Here is a 16,067-nt window from a genome sequence, read left to right as displayed (position 1 = left end):
CCTCCCTGCATTCACGAGTCCTTTGTGATTCAGACCTGAAAGACGTCTCCTTTATTGTATCAACGGTGTGAATATTTCCGTCCTGATAAACAAACAAATCTCCCATGATGCTCCTCTGCCAGCCCGGAGCAGGTGACATTTGAAACACAGGGTGACGGTTTTCAGAGAAGCCCAGCGGTGTCGCGCATCAGTCCAGAGGGCAAGGAACGCAGCACTGCCCTACGCTCTCCTCCAACAAATAATTCATGGCCTTAACATTTATTTTGTTCAAACGTTTTCACCCACCACCTCCTCCTCCTCCTCCGTGAACCTCAAAACTCCTCAGAGGTCACCAACCCGCCTACGGTACGTTTGTCCACGGCATTTGGCTTTCAGAGATTCACAGCGAAAGAGCCCCTGAAAACTCAAATTTCAACCATGTCTTATCTTTAAATCCTGAAAACAAATGTTACTTATTTTCATTGTACTATCATTTGTATTTTTTCCAGATATGACAAAAATGTACACTTTATTTCTTTGATTTTTTGTGAGCCAAGGACCCCTCGAAAACTAGATGATTCATTGAAATAATACACAGTTAAAGTCAACTTTTTTTCTGATAAATAAGTAAATTATCTTCTCCCTCAGAACGTGAAAAACGAAATCTTAGTCTGAATCTTGTGCCAAAGTGTTTATGAGAACGAGGAACTTGACAAACAGATTTAAATAGCGACGTCCTCTTTTCACGGTTTGAAAATTTGACTCAGATGTTGACAGGAAGACAGTACAGGTCAACAATCTTCAGTCTTTAGTTTCTTCAGAGGTCTGGTGGAGGGTCGGAGGTCATCGGGGCCATGGGCAAAGGCGCACTGTCCGAGCGGTAGGGGGCAGCCTTGAGGGTGGTGTGTGTGGAACCAGCACAGACGAGTTTTCCGGGCCCCGGGGGCGACGGGCCTCCTCTTCACGTCCCTGGAGGGCCTCACGTGGCGCCAGTCTCGTATGTGCACCTTCCCGCCTTCCACTGAAAAGCAGGGAACACGGTACATTTTGAAATTCCTTTATCCCTGGAGCTTCAATAAAAGCGCTTTATAGTTTTAGACAGGTTGGCAGGCTAAAGGTGGTGTTCAAGGCTCTTAAAATGAGCTCATGCCAGTAAATAACTATGTGCCAAAAATTACGTTCAAATTGTTTAAATGCAGTTTGTTAGAATAAGCTACACTCTCCTCAAACCACATTCATATTAAAGATATTACATCACGGAGCTTAAAAGGTGTCTAGAACCTGTATACTTTTTATTTCATTTTTTTGCAATATACAAAATACCATGCAAAACACACAATCATACATCAGAGAAACAGGAAGAAGTTTCAGAACATGGAAAAGGGAACTTGAGAAGGAACATGACAAACAAACTACTACAAGACTAACAAGGGCAGAAAAAGAGAACCCACCAGGAACACCTAAAATCGGCCACTTCAGACCACTGCAAACGGGAGTCAAAAATAACTGGAACAGAAGTCATTACAAAACTTTGGATATGTGACGCGACACGAGATCGGGAAACAAGGCACAACAACAATGACCAGAGATGAAGGAGATTTCCTGCTCCCACACGTCTGGGACACACTCCTCCAGAGACCACCGGACAGCGGGGGGCGGGGCCAGTCTGGCAGATCTGTCAGATCAGCCGATAGGTGACGTGGCACAGCAGTCGCATGATGCTTCTGAGGTAACAGACGCTCACCCAAAGATACCAAGGTAAAAAAACAACCTATTATGTCTTTATAAATAAAACAAACTAAATAATAACTAAAAGAAGACATGATATATTGAGATATTGATGTCGCATTTGACTAAGGGTTTTGAGATTAGTTGTGGCTATCAAATAGTTACTTTGCAACTATATTATTTACATCATATTTATTATTCACATTACAGACATACCGTATTTTCCGGTCTATAAGATGCACCTTTTTTCATAGTTTTGGCCAGGATGTGACTTACACTTATATTTATACTTATATACTTAAGCTCCGGAGAGACTTATATGTGATATTATTTGTTATTTTACCTCTTGCAACAGCATTTCATACTCCAGAGCAACTTCTATGTTTTTTTCTTCTCTATTATGCATTTTTTGGCTGGTGCGACTTATACTCCGGTGTGACTTATAGTCCGGAAAATACGGTAACTCTGGAATAGACTGCAAATAATGAAAAAAGCAGTTTGTTGGTAAATGTGCATCTTTCATTTTGTTTTTCCATGTCCTTTAAATGAGCACCTAAATCAACTTAAAGCACAATAACTCTTCTGGCTCTCCATCTGGCATTGAGCAGATAATTTTCATTTACCTCGGAAGACCTGGTGGTTGTTCTTGAGCAGCGTCTGGAGGCCTCCACACTCCTTTTTGAGTCTCTGCAGAGTTTCTCGCTCCAGAAGACCGGCTACTTCACTCACCCCGAGGTTCCCTGAAGAGAGAAAACACAGACAATGAAAGATAAGAATGGAGTCACAAAGGGTTAGGGGTTAATTCATCAGGATATTAACACACTGATGTTTTTTTTGTAGCAGTGAAGATAACAGTAATCAGATGTAGGTAGTGAGCAGTTAATCTACTTGAATAACTTGAAGAAATTGTAGTTTTCCACAATTTTTATTTGTATTCAGAAATATAGCGGTAATTTAAAGATGCCCAATGGAATTTAACTGGGTTTGTCACTAACCCTCCACCAGTCTTAGTTGAATTTATGAGGAAACATGAAATACTTTTGGAGTTTATAATGACAATAGTAGACAAAGTTTTTAAGTCCAGTTCCGCAGTTCTCAAGCAGTATTTTCACCAAATACTGATTTACTTTAAAAATGCGCAGATCATTCAGTTCAAACACAATTATAAACGTACTAGTTGAGGTTTAATTATCAGACAAAATGTGAAATGCCTGTAAAATGAATTACAAAAGGGCAGATGAACAATATACTCAATATTCACATTTTGTACACCCTCAAAACAACGTTAAAAATATTATCTAAATTTCAAATATCACTTCTACTTTGTTTGAAGTCGTTTGGGCCGTAGGCTTCACAGGACAGCGCAGTGTGAAATGGGGATGAGCGAGGGAAGGACTCCAACTCTCGACTCCACTTTTCAGACCTAGAAAGGGTAGTTACGATTTCACAGTGCCAGTCAGGGAGTCGTGAACTGTGCTCAATTAAAGCTGCTCCAACAAGCTGTCAGAGCCACCGGCGTGCAACATCTCAGATCCTCTTCTGAGACCACGAGTCAATGTCTTCCCCCCCAAGAGGGACAGTCATTTTAGACAGCAGCACACATCAAGAAAGGGACAAAATTGGGATGCTGTGATGTGATCTGTTTCAAGCAAAGTAATGTATTCCTCGCACACGGTGGTTTGGGCGCAATTTCTGGCATTTCTGGCCTTCCTCCCTCCACATGAGAATTCAATCATGGCTGACCTTTGGTTTGTATGAACGACAGTCTCGGCGTCACATCCGCATTGACATATTGGACATGGCCAAGCGACAGCAGGGTTTCTAATACTGATCACTTTACTCATTCTGAGCACAAGGGCAAAACGGGAAGACGCCATTACAACCAGACACAAGGATTTACATTGTCATCTGTCGTTTTACATAATTATTATATTATATTAAGTATTTATTGTTTTTTACAATAAAAGACAATCAACCACGCTAATCACAAGACATAGGCAAATTCACGGGTCTTTGGTCTCAAATTCGATTCTATTCGATTTGATTCTATCGAGGGAATTAATTACTGATGAGTGCAAGTTAGGTTTATGTATACAATATCATTCATGTGTATAACGTTTTAATTATTATAACCTTTATTTATTTACCTTTATCTAATTTATGTTTAGTTGTAACATTGTTTTTTGTGTCAATTTAGACACCAATATTGAAGACTTGATCTAAAACGCTGTGTTTGACTTTCTAGGTTCACTTCAGTTTGTCAAAAACATACTGTCCACCCAAACATTCCTAAATATAGTTGGACAAATTAGTTTTGTTAGCTTTCCAAGTTTGCAACACACTCCCACAGTTACAGACACACTTGCAATGCCAACATGTAGTGTGAAAGTGGGCAGTCTGCCGTCTTCTGCTCTGACGCCAGGGAGATCCAAGCCCTAATATAATATCAATACAGCATTTAGATCTGGCCTTTACTGCCAGTAAAGTTAATGGGGATTAATGGGAGCGGGCTGGTATTGACAGAACAGGCCTGTTATGAATGCCTCCGCTTCAAATATAGTCGCACTTGTTTCAGGTCCAGAGAGGGGCATGCTAAATGTCACAGCGGTCAGTTAAGTTAAAAAATATGTGCAATGACAAATTACACTAAATGGACAAAATAAGAAAACAATGACTTACAGTTTAAAGGTTTAATATGTCCTCAAATTTAACAAGTGCTATGTTGATTTATTTACAATTACAAAAACATTTTAACATTTAGCGTTTTGGCAAAATGAGCTCCTGACTGTAGATTTCAATAAATAAATATAATCAGATGCTTTTTTTTTTTTTTTTTTAACCAGTAATAATACTTTTAATTTGACGCTTTAGAGAGAAGCAAATTCTACAATTTTTTATTTTTCTATTATACCGATACCAACTATTTGAACATGTATTTGCCTTGTAAAAGTCTGGCTGTAATAGGTCACTTAAAGGGACACGATAACAAAATAGTTTCAGTCCTACATTATGAATGAGGTGTAATTGTGGGTGCAAGTGCTTGTGAGTGGTTCAAAAGTTTGAACACAACTATGTGACATAGTGTAATCTGTCAATAACATACTCTAATACAATCTAGGGATTTGTTTATGCTTTGCCTTCAAAAACGCACCACCAAAAGGGAATGTAATTCATCTGCCTGCGTGCGTAAAAATGTCTAGAGAGTAGTGCAGCTCCCTGGTACGCATGTCATGTCAACGTACGCTACACAGAGGCTGGGCTCCACAGCATTGTTACATAACTGCATGAACCCCGTCCGCGCTGGAGTGCACATGAATAAGTAACTCAAAGCTACTGTAGGCAACCTCGCGTGTGCTCGTCTTTGAAATGAAAATGAGGCACATTTTTAGTTTAATACACCGATACAGGCTGTAACGGAAATAAGACAGAAATAACACTGCCATCAATGGAAAACTGTAAACACTGGTGTCAATTGGATTTCGTATTAGGAAAATGAGCCTGTGCGCAGTTTTTCTGTGTATAATTATGGGTAACGTCTGAGCAGCTTTTCCAACGCCATCTGCAGAAGATATTTCAAGAAACGTCCAAATATAAAAACAAACGCTACCTTGCGCTCTTTGAAGATAAATGTAAGATGGAAAGAAGGGAAAACTCAAGAGACACTTTCTGAAGCCCTTTAGCGCTAGTTGGTGTAGCCTCATTTTACCCTTTGTTCTAACACACATAACTGGTCGGAATACCTCCATACAAGCGCACACTCATGCATAAATCATAGTGGCTGGTGCATTATTCATCCTGTCCTCTCTATACTAAGTTACAGTCTTTATATCTTCCCTTTATTTCGCTTTGTCATATCCCGTACCCCTAATTTGAGCAGTGACACCGGAGCGGGTTGTGTTTTAATCATAGTCGGCTCCTTATCTCTTCTCATTGTGCGTGGTGTACGAGGCGGCGGGGGGTGGGGGGGTGCACTGACAAAGGTGAGGCGTTGGAGGCGTATGACTGTGGACTGCTCCAGTGGTGCGGGAAGTGGCAGGCGAAATGGTGAAACTCTGAGTTCAAAGTAGCAGTGCTTAGTGTCGGTAGGGCTCTGCTGACTGATTGATGCAGGGGGAGGAAGAGGAGGAAGAGGAGGGAGGAGACGGGATGATGGAGGGAGGAAGAGACAAAAGGTTCAGGCTGACAGTGTTAGCAATAACCTGGAGATATTTAAGGCATTGCAGTGAATCATCGCTTTTGTTTGTATCAGTGGGAAAGATAATAGGGCAAAGTTGCTAATCTTTTTGAAATAAAAAGTAGTAGAAGTGGAAAGTGACTCACTGTCTTCTATAACTTTCATTGGTCGCTTCAGATTATAAAAAAACAAGTAAAGTATGTTGCCCCTTCCACTCATTAAGAAGAATGTGGGTTTCATTATCAGCGTTGGTCAGATTATTTTGTCTGATTATAGTCTGTAATCTGATTACTTTTACAAACAGATTATTCCTTAAAAAAGTAATTTAATGACTGATTACTTTATTGCAATATTTCCTAACTTTATTTCAAATTAACAGCAGCAGAGAAAACACAGTCTTCCATAAAGAAATATATGTATTGGTTATTGGTTTTGGGTTACAGCTGATATACATCTGTCTCCGAAAAAACATAAAGTTACTAGGGCTAGCAAAGTTAATTTATATCACGTGAGCTTACATTAGAGTAACCCCTCACTGCCCAATACGTTTATGGATTATGGCGTACGGATTTTCATGTGAGAGTTTCTCCATAATTCCGTATAATCCCCAAAAATTGAATCTAAGAATTCCCTGAGTAAATCTACACTAAGTGATAATTGAATATGCCCAAAATAATGTGGCTAAATTAATAATGCTCCTTCTGGATTTAATTAGCGATCAGTCATGCGTGGGCACTTTTGTTTAGCTTCTGTCTGTAGCATCATGGCGTTACCTCCTCTGTTCCAGTCACCGTCCACAGTGCTCCCCGTCGTCATTCCCAGAAGCGCACGGGCGACCCGCAGAACCACGTCGTCAACAACGTCCCGCGGGAGAGAGGCGCAGTTCCTCACAGTCTCAACCTTATCTCGGGCCTGAAACCCGGCTCCCCATTGGCTCCCCGGGGTCCCGCAGGAAGTGTTGTCAGGGCAACGGTGTTCGTCACTCCCAATGTCCGACCTGTGAACTGTGACCCCAGGGGTGTTCTGGCGGCTCTGAATGTAGCGAGTTCTTTGCTGCTCCGCTTCACTCTCGGCTGATTGGCTGTAGTTTCTCGACTTTCCCACGAGACAAACCTGTGTAGGAACAAGTGTGTCCTCAATACACAGTACAATAAGTAAAGACACCATAAACTCTACAATTAAATAACATCATAATTATGTCTCAAATAAAACTGATCTATGAAATGCTTTTATGACCAAAGATGGATTACGTATATTAAATCCCCCACATACACCTGCTAGCACACCAGTGTGTATTTTAGCGTATAACGGCAACTAGCAGCATTAAAGCGAACAGCCCTTTGGGAACCATAAAGACTTGATTTACTTCCATCCGCCTCCAAATGAGGCTCAGGTGGGAAAAGGCCGTGGTACACAGCTGAGCTCGTCAGAGAGACAGACACACCGCTTATGGCAATTTAGGTGTGATGTCTTACATGAGCTCTGCGTACTTTGCATTCAGCCAGATGGATTAACAAGGCCATTTAATCAATGGAATGTGCATATGTCTTTAATAAGAGTTTTTTTTTTAAAACCCAGACGGAAATACATTGTCCCATTGTAGGGGTATAAACTGCCTTTAGGTATGTTTGTTTTGATTCATATTAGTCCGACATAAATAAACTAATAATACACATCTCGGTTAGTAAGAGCCATATGAACCTTCATGGACCCTTGAGAACCTCAGGGACCGGCCTCCTGCTGGTGCCCAGGGTCGGGAATAAACATGGGGAAGCAGCAAAGTCCTGGAATAGCCTTCCTGAGGTCGTGGGACAGGCCCCTACTTTAACCATGTATAAATCTAGGCGAAAAACGTCTCTTTTAGCTGTTTTTATTATTTTTCTTTTTTTGCATTTGGAACTATTTTTGTACCTTGACTGAGCTTGATATTCCGAGACATCAATTCACTGAAAAAACACTCAAAAAGATCAGAACAGGATTTGGCGGTTTAAAGTCTAATTAAACGTAGTGATGTATGTACGTGTTGATGTAGCCGTGACGTTAACACATAAAGATCTTCAGAAACGGAGGCTACCAACCAAACCGTTTTTTAAATCATTATTATTCATTCATTGGTTAGAGTTTTTTTAAACCCATCTTACTAATACAGCCTTGTGCGTATCAGGGCGGTTGAATAATCATTAAGTGTTACCCGTTTGGTGGACGGTATCCTCAGACAGTCTTCCTCCGTGCTGAAGCCGCTCACTTGGCTGACCTCACAGATGAAGTCGATGTATTCCTTGTACTGCGACTTCTTGCACTGGCGCCGCTGGTATTTTCCATAAAAGTCAAAGAAACAACACGGGAGGACAAAGTAGCAGCAGGAGTAAGAAGACCTAGAAGGGAGGGTTGTTTGTTATTTTAGACATTCATTTTAGGTTTGAAGTTTTATATGTAGAACTTCTGCTCCTTAGATTAATGACTTGAAGGAATCGGTAATGGAAAAGAAACAACCTATTGTTTACTTTACAAATACAATCTAGGAAATAATAGTTACGGCTTTCCAGTACTCTCTTGTTTTCATTTTTTTCAAAACCGCAAAAGGTTTTACCATAATCCTCCTCACAATGTGATACCTTCTGTCCAAATAAAAGCATAAACATAATGGGATTGGGGAGTTTGGCTCAAGGTTGCCATCAGGTGGTCAAGTGATGAAATACAAATAAATTACATATGGGGGAGCAGCCTTTTCACACGTTCTCCCCAAGCTCATAATGTAATTCCAATGAGAAAAGAGCAGATGGCACTCGAGTTTCTGAGGGAGATTGTGTGTCTTAATGACTGGCCTTGCAGCGATGACAGGGATCCATGGTGTGAGCTCGTCCGAGTGGTTCCCAATCAGCCAATCCGTACCCGTGAACAAGAAGGACTCGCTGGGCGTAATTGCCTTTTCCTGAAATAGCACAAAAAAATAAGAATCATAAAAGGGGAAGCTTGATTTTAATCTAAATAAATTTTTGGATAGTATGAGATTAGTAATGACAAGGACAGGACATTTTAAAGGATGCTGCGAGATAAGATTTATTTCACAGGCTTTTTTAGGATGCATTTTAAAGTCGAGTTCAATCATGTTTGTTAACTTACACTTACATTTTTGCTTGATTAAAATACCAGTTATAGCTGTAGCAGGAACTGAATTAATTAAGAAAGATATTAAACTAGGAAACTATAAATGTCCAAACGTGACAAAAACTGTTCATTTTAAACATTAGAGTGGATTTTGTGGCCTCTTCTTAATACAAACCACACCAGTTACAAATGTCTGTGTTTTCTGCACTACAGATCCAACAGCTTTGTATAAAATGCTTTTGACTTCAGCCCCAAGGAGGCCAGAGAGATTGCCTGGCCACATCCGCTTCCACAGAAATCAGTCAATAATAGATGATGTGAAATGGAAGCAGTTAACAGCTTGTTGAGAAAAAACTCTGCTCTGGCCAGAAGGAAGACAGGGAAGACAGGTGCTGTTCCTATTGTGGTTTTCTCTAATTGTGTGTGTTTACATGATTCAGGCTAAATTTAACCCAAATCCGGCACTGTTAAGCAATGTGTTAATTGCTTGCGACTCATAATTTTACAGAAGATAAGATAAGATCCTTTATTCCTTTATTATCCACACATGTGGAAATTTCGAAGCTGTAAAACTCGGCATGCACACAAAAAACTAGTATTATTATAACCTTCTCCTGGTAAAATATATTACAGCTGAAAGTTAGAAAACCAAGCAATGAAAGAGTCATTGGTCAATAATAGAGAAGTAGATTAACCAACATTCACAGGAAATAAATAAATGGATGGAAGTGTCCCAGCGCATCCCCTCTACCTAGACCTTCCTTTTCGGCAAGGAAAAACTACAAAAACCCAGTGAGAAAAGTAGAAACCTCGAGAACCACAGTGAAGGAGAGATCCTACTCCCACGGACGGACGGACTGCAGATGGTCCAGGACTGATCCACATCCATTTGCAAATAGAGACTGTGGAGCTAGAAACACTCAAGAAAGAGGGAAAGAGGCTGGCTCGTCTAGTACAGCAGAGGTGCTACAGGCAGAGGAGCGTCCAGCAAGGTAAATATTTATTCATTCCCTCCATATTCTTGTCCTGTTCATCTGTTTGTTTACACTGGTTTAAGTTTCACTTGAAACTAATATTGAGTACCTACAGAGTACTCATTAGTGATGAGGGAGCTGCCGCCAGCAAATTATATGTTTTTTATGGCCCATTACAGGGCTGTTAGGGAAGCAAAGATTAGTTGCAGGTGAAACTTAAAACAGTGTAAACAAAGAGATTAATAGGACAGCCTATTATCAGGAGGTTCTGCCCGGTGCACGGGGCTTACGCAGCTCAGAGTAGAATCAATATTCAAGTTCTCAGACTAAATGAGAACTTTTGGATGAAAGTTGAAACGTTTTGTTTTTCAAAAGTGTCCAGATGACAACTGAATGAGGATTACGCCGACTCTTTTCCAACCATTTTTTAATAAGGATTTGTTGGCCCTCAGGCTTCATTAGACAGGACAGTGTAGAGTGATAAAGGGATGAGACGGAAGGACAGCCAGATTTGAACTTACAACCCTGCGGCTGGCAGCATGTGGAGCCCAGCATAGCCACTATTCCCGACTATTTCTGTTAAATTGCAGACCTGAAAACATTATGGGCCCTTGGCCATAATAATTACATCGCCCATATTTTACAGAAATGTGCTCATAATGATGAGAGTTTGAACGCGGTCCAGCCCTCTGTCACTTGCCTGAATTTGATTATGAGCCTCAGGGAAAAGATCATTGCCGCCCCCTGTTAGGGTGTGCTCTATATATACAGACAATTAGAATGAGCAGCCCCCTGTAAAAGGCTATAAACAATATTAATGTCTTGGTCGGTACGAACTAGAATAAAACTAAGTGATCTGTGGGGTTAGGTGACAAGGAACATGCAGGCCAACTTCATGACCATGGTGTTTTGCAAAGCGATCTCACTCTACATTACAAGAAGCGAGCACGTGGGCCAAAAATATTTTTAGGAACAAAGGTTATCTATTGTAGAAAAAGATTCAGTTGAGATGATCTAAAATAAATTAAAAAAAAAAACAATCCCAGTCCTTTTATCTTTAGTATGTGAAAATACTCTTGGGGAGTGGGTTGAAACAATGAGGATTCCCCTTGTTTTGTGAAGAGGTAACTAATAACACTAATTATAAACCGCTTGAGTGTGTTGAAATTGCCTCTTTTGTTCTGCCCGCCCTGCTCACCTCTAGCACAGTCTGGGGGCCGTACATGTCCCAGATCTTTCTCCTCCGAACGTCGATGCCCTTCCCAGGGTGCTGCAACACAAGACAGCATGACGGTTACTGTGTAATTCTATTTAATGCACTGTGAATTTAATGCACTGTTTTGAGGCACATTTCAATACCACTGAGATACTGCTTTAGCTATTGGCTGAGGTGTAAAAGTACCCCAAAATATAAATCTTTTATTGAATAATAGGAATTGGAATGTAGTTTTTGTAAAATATTTTTTGTGTTTTATATGATGTATTCAGGAACTCAATTTCATATGAGGAAGGTATTCTTTTATGTACTGCAGCAGAGAATGACTAATACTTCTCAATTAATTTAAGCAAAGTCTTCTCACCCCTTCATTGGTCAGTATGTGCACCAGAAGGCCGTTTCCGCAGCCGAGGTCCACAAAAGACTGAGGGTCAGCGAGGTTTTTCTCTCTTCTATCCTCGGCCCACAGCACCTGCACACACCATAAACGCTCTTTTGTTCTCTTCATTCATGGACACAGTGTGACACCTGGACGCCCAGACTAATTGATTTAGAGGACCCAAGACATTTAACACGCTCAAACTGATTGATCTCGCAGTTGACCTACTCTTAGCACACCAAAGGAAAAACAACATTAGAGCAATAAATGACAAATGATCATGCTTATAATTAGTTCTTTCTAAAGTGTATCAAAATATTCGCTTTTACAACATGGTGTTGTTTGAGAATGATTTTGACATTTACACACCAGTAGATATGTAGCAATAGCAACGTCTTCATACACAAACTTCTCTGGATCAGTCACTTCTGGCCAAACCTGACAGAAAGGAACGAATCATGATCATGACCTTTCAAAATGAATAACATATAGCTCTAAACAATGCGCTTACCTTAACCATTGCCTTATACTTGTTTTTCAGGTGTTGGTACATAAGGCTGTACTTTTCCACAGGCAGCAGAGACAAAGTGCTTTTGAACTCACTGGTTTTACATTCGGTTGCCCATCGCATGAGTTTAGGGAGCAGGTCTGAGCTCAGCCAGGGCAGTTTTGGGTAGGCAACACCATCAGAAAACCATTCACCAGGGGACAAAACATGGAGCTCCAATAACCTGTATAAAAACATCAGAGCAAGACAAAGCACGTGATGTCTTCTTCCATGACAACACTGTACTTTGGACTCACCACTTCTCATTGTCCTGACAAGTAAGTTTGAATTGATAAATGTTGCTCTCTTTGAAAGACGCCTGCCCATCCGCATCCTCCTCAAATGGAAGAAAGGTCACTTCGGGGGAGCCAATGTCTAAATGAGGAAGGGAAATAGTTATGCAAACATATTTTTTTGTTATTTCCCCCTTATAACTCACCTTTACATTTGAGAATAGCTTCTTTGTGTTGCTTTGGCGCATAGCTGTTTACTTTAGGAATAAAAGTCCTGACACTGTAGCTCCATTCTTTGCCATTGTCGTGTGTCTCCCTGTGTGAGGGTTCACTGTTCAAAAAGTTCTGCACTTTAATTGAAAAGCCATTGACAATTGTGCCCAAAGCTTCTCTGTCAACGTCTCGACTTTCCGTCTCTTTGACTCCACATAAACGCTTGTTGACAACGTGAGGTTTCCTTATCCACACATCGACGGCTGACCAAAATCCTTCATGCTGAGTTTTACATTCCACGGGAAATGTTATATCAAATAGTTTGGTCATAATGTAACATCAGGCGCGAGGTTAAGGCAAGTTAACCGTGATAGAATAATGTATTTGCAATTCCAACAATATGTTGCTGATAAAAAAACTCAGATTTAGTAATTCTTATTCTTGTAATGAATTAGACCAGTTAAGCACCAATTAAATAGGAATAATTAAACCATTAAACCTGAGAAAAGCCCATCTCAGCCATGGATCTATTAGACCTCAGCACATGACAGCAGCGACTGAACAAAAACACTGTCGCTAAATGATGACGTAACATCCGGGTGGCTTGTCTTACATAAGTCAGCAGAGGGCGCTGTGGCACGTTGTCTAGTCTGGTCAATGTTTTGTTTTTTAATTGCAATCATAATATTATATTCATATTATTCATAATTTAATTAAAGTATGCTTGATTCAAACTTATGTTATTGTGCTTTATGTTAATGGAAAACACTAATTTCAGCAAATTAAGACCAAATAGACCCATTATTTGTGAATAGTACAGAGTGTATCTGAGTGGGATTTGCAAATGTGTATTAGCACAATTATAGGTCAGTAAATGAAACAATAAACTGAATTTAAACTGAAGCTGAAAGCATTGGCTGGTTCCCATTGATTTAAATTCAGTTTAATGAATTTAAATCCATGGGAACTAGCCAATGCTTTCAGCTTCCTGTTACATGATATTTTGAGACATTTTCTCCAATCTAGATACATGGATGAAATATTTAGTTTTTAAATTGTTGATTGTAATGAAAGATTTTCAACAGTTTACATCTTGAGTTACTAAAGAAACTGTACTTCTTGGAGTAGTTTTCGGACTGCATACTTTTACTCTTAACGCTTACTTACTTTACACTTACTTGAAACTTAAATCTTTGGTTTGAAGTAACAATACATTGAGTATTTTTTGGTTCCTGTTTCCACTGTGAGTCAGTTTACAAGTGTCAAAAGCTTTATGCTGAATAAGAAAATATCAAATTATTTGAACATTTGTGTTTCTGGCTATTCCTTCATGTATGATTGCATTTGTCTAATTATTGTGGTCTATACTTTGAAATACCAGACGTTGTGCTTTATCTAATGTTTTTTCTTTCCAATTACATTAACCTCCAATTATACATCAGATGTTACGTCCACTCCAGACATGTACTCATACAGTTACTCTTACTTAAGCAGTGGTTTCCCAAATACTTTTTCACTCTAACTTAAGTCATTTCTTGGCTCACTACTTTTTACTTCTGCTTGAGTGATATTATATATGAAGTAACGTTACTCTTATTTGTGTACAATGTTTGGCTACTCTACCACCTCTGAATCTATGTGAAATTGTTTGGTACATGTTTCATCTGAGCTATTAATTACTGAGCTATTTGCTACTGTCTCATATAAGTTACTCCACTGATCTTTTTATTGTCTCATTTGAAGCTTACAATGCATTTTCACAGCAGTGATTTATAGTCTGTCTGCCCACCTGTAGTTCCACCTGTCTGTCACACTCAGTAGACAGAGCTTCCCACACAGTAACCTGATTCTTCATGGTCACACAGGACTTTAAGAAGCATCTACAGCCCACGTTCTCAAGTTTGACAAATACTGAAAATAATACTCTTGAGTAACCACTTGCTTTGGCTGAATGACAGTTCTTGATCATGTTCAGGTCTTAAACTTTGTTACTATCAATCATTATTTGCTTGTTTCGACTTTTTACTTTTCTTCTCAATAGACTATAAAAACATGTTTGGACATAATGGGCAATATCTAATCATAACTGGTGACTAGTGACAAAATCATTAATTTATGATTAATCTAATATTCATACACAGCTATGTAGATATATTTGAAAGCTGTATACATTTAATCAGCTGGTGTCAATACAAGTCATTTGAAACAACATATGTAGTCATATGTATCCCATACAACCTCACTGAACAATACAGTGTTTTTAATCTGTGGTATAAATTTTGCACATGAAAGAAGTGTAAAAAGATCTCTGAGGCGCTCCCCCTTCAGCACAAGTTTTTTTTTTTACTCAAGTGCTGCACAGAAAAAGCCATTGTGTTTGCTGAGTAATTCAGGCACAAAGGGTGGAGCAGAGTGGAGAGAGATACTGTGCCAGGAAGTGCAAAGAGCAGGCAGCAGCTCCTACAGTCACTTTGTGCTTCTCATTCAAATACAGCAGGTGACAATCTGGTCAAACCTGCCCCGCAGCAACAAGCATGAAGCACAAGAAACACTATCATTGTATTTTTTTTTATCTGACTCATTGCTCTTAGCAAGTTTCGTCTAAGGCAAAACAACTCATGGAAATAAACAAATGTGATAATGTATTCACTAGATTCTTATGACTAATGAGGTGACCTAAGCTTGACCTGTATTTTGTTGTGAATGTTAAGCCTTTATAGTATTGTTGTGAGACTAGTAGTTCAATTAATTTGAAAGCCTTTAAACGTAGGTTATTGCATTTGGCATTTATTAGGCTAGTGTATGCCTTTTAAAACAGCTTTTTATACAGAATTTTTCAACAAAACTAAAACAAAACAACTTCATTTTAAGAGCTAAACGCACTGGTTTGGAACAGTGAGTAGTGGCCTATAGAGGACATTAGAGATGGTCCTAAACCCTCAAAAAAGTGAAGTAAAGTAGTGGTTGTTCTGTTAGGATCCAATTAAAGAAAACTAGGTGCCAAAATATGACAACCCCTTTCAGTACATCCAAATATGATATAATTAAGATAATCCTTTATTGTCCACACATGGGGAAATTTCATTGTTGCAACGCAGATTAGATACAGAGGTAGATACAGAGGAAAAGAACAGATCACTTATAGGAAGTCTGAAAAACACTCTCAATAGATGATCTCTTATAAACAAAAACTCCTATAGACAAAACCTCCCATTTCCCAACAAGGGAATGAGGGGAAAAATAATAAAGATAAAATAAATAAATAAATACCATTGCATGTGATCACGACAGTAATTGCATATTAATTATGTTTAATATGTAAATGTAAAGTGGGGCCTGGCTGTGCAGGACAATCAGAAGAGGACAGAGGAAGAGAGGACAGATGGTCACGCTGCCTAAAGCATGAAAACTAAAATAAAAAGCCAATTTAGCGGCTCATATTGCTCCTGAACTACTGTTACTATGAGGCACTTGTGGGGGCGACGCTCACGTTTTTATGTAAATCCAAATCACGTG

At 39.5% G+C, this 16,067-nt stretch overlaps 1 protein-coding gene across 1 annotated transcript; it reads right to left on the bottom strand.

Moving 5' to 3' along the window:
* Nucleotides 1-475: 475 nt before the first annotated feature.
* trmt44 (tRNA methyltransferase 44 homolog) lies at nucleotides 476-13,065 on the bottom strand. Its single transcript, XM_072459185.1, has 11 exons — nucleotides 12,551-13,065; nucleotides 12,363-12,480; nucleotides 12,070-12,289; nucleotides 11,928-11,996; nucleotides 11,544-11,651; nucleotides 11,162-11,233; nucleotides 8,707-8,813; nucleotides 8,073-8,256; nucleotides 6,655-6,994; nucleotides 2,331-2,447; nucleotides 476-1,000 (listed from the first exon to the last, which is right to left on the bottom strand). The coding sequence occupies exons 1-11, from the start codon at nucleotides 12,879-12,881 to the stop codon at nucleotides 771-773; spliced, it is 1,896 nt and encodes a 631-aa protein (XP_072315286.1). The 5' UTR covers nucleotides 12,882-13,065; the 3' UTR covers nucleotides 476-770.
* Between the last annotated feature and the right edge of the window lie 3,002 nt (nucleotides 13,066-16,067).

Source organism: Eucyclogobius newberryi, unplaced genomic scaffold (assembly GCF_026437365.1).
Source record: "Eucyclogobius newberryi isolate DKJ021-1_F unplaced genomic scaffold, fEucNew1.0.hap1 SCAF_22, whole genome shotgun sequence".
NCBI classification, from domain to species: Eukaryota; Metazoa; Chordata; class Actinopteri; order Gobiiformes; family Gobiidae; genus Eucyclogobius; species Eucyclogobius newberryi.
This window is presented reverse-complemented; position numbering and strand designations above follow the sequence as displayed.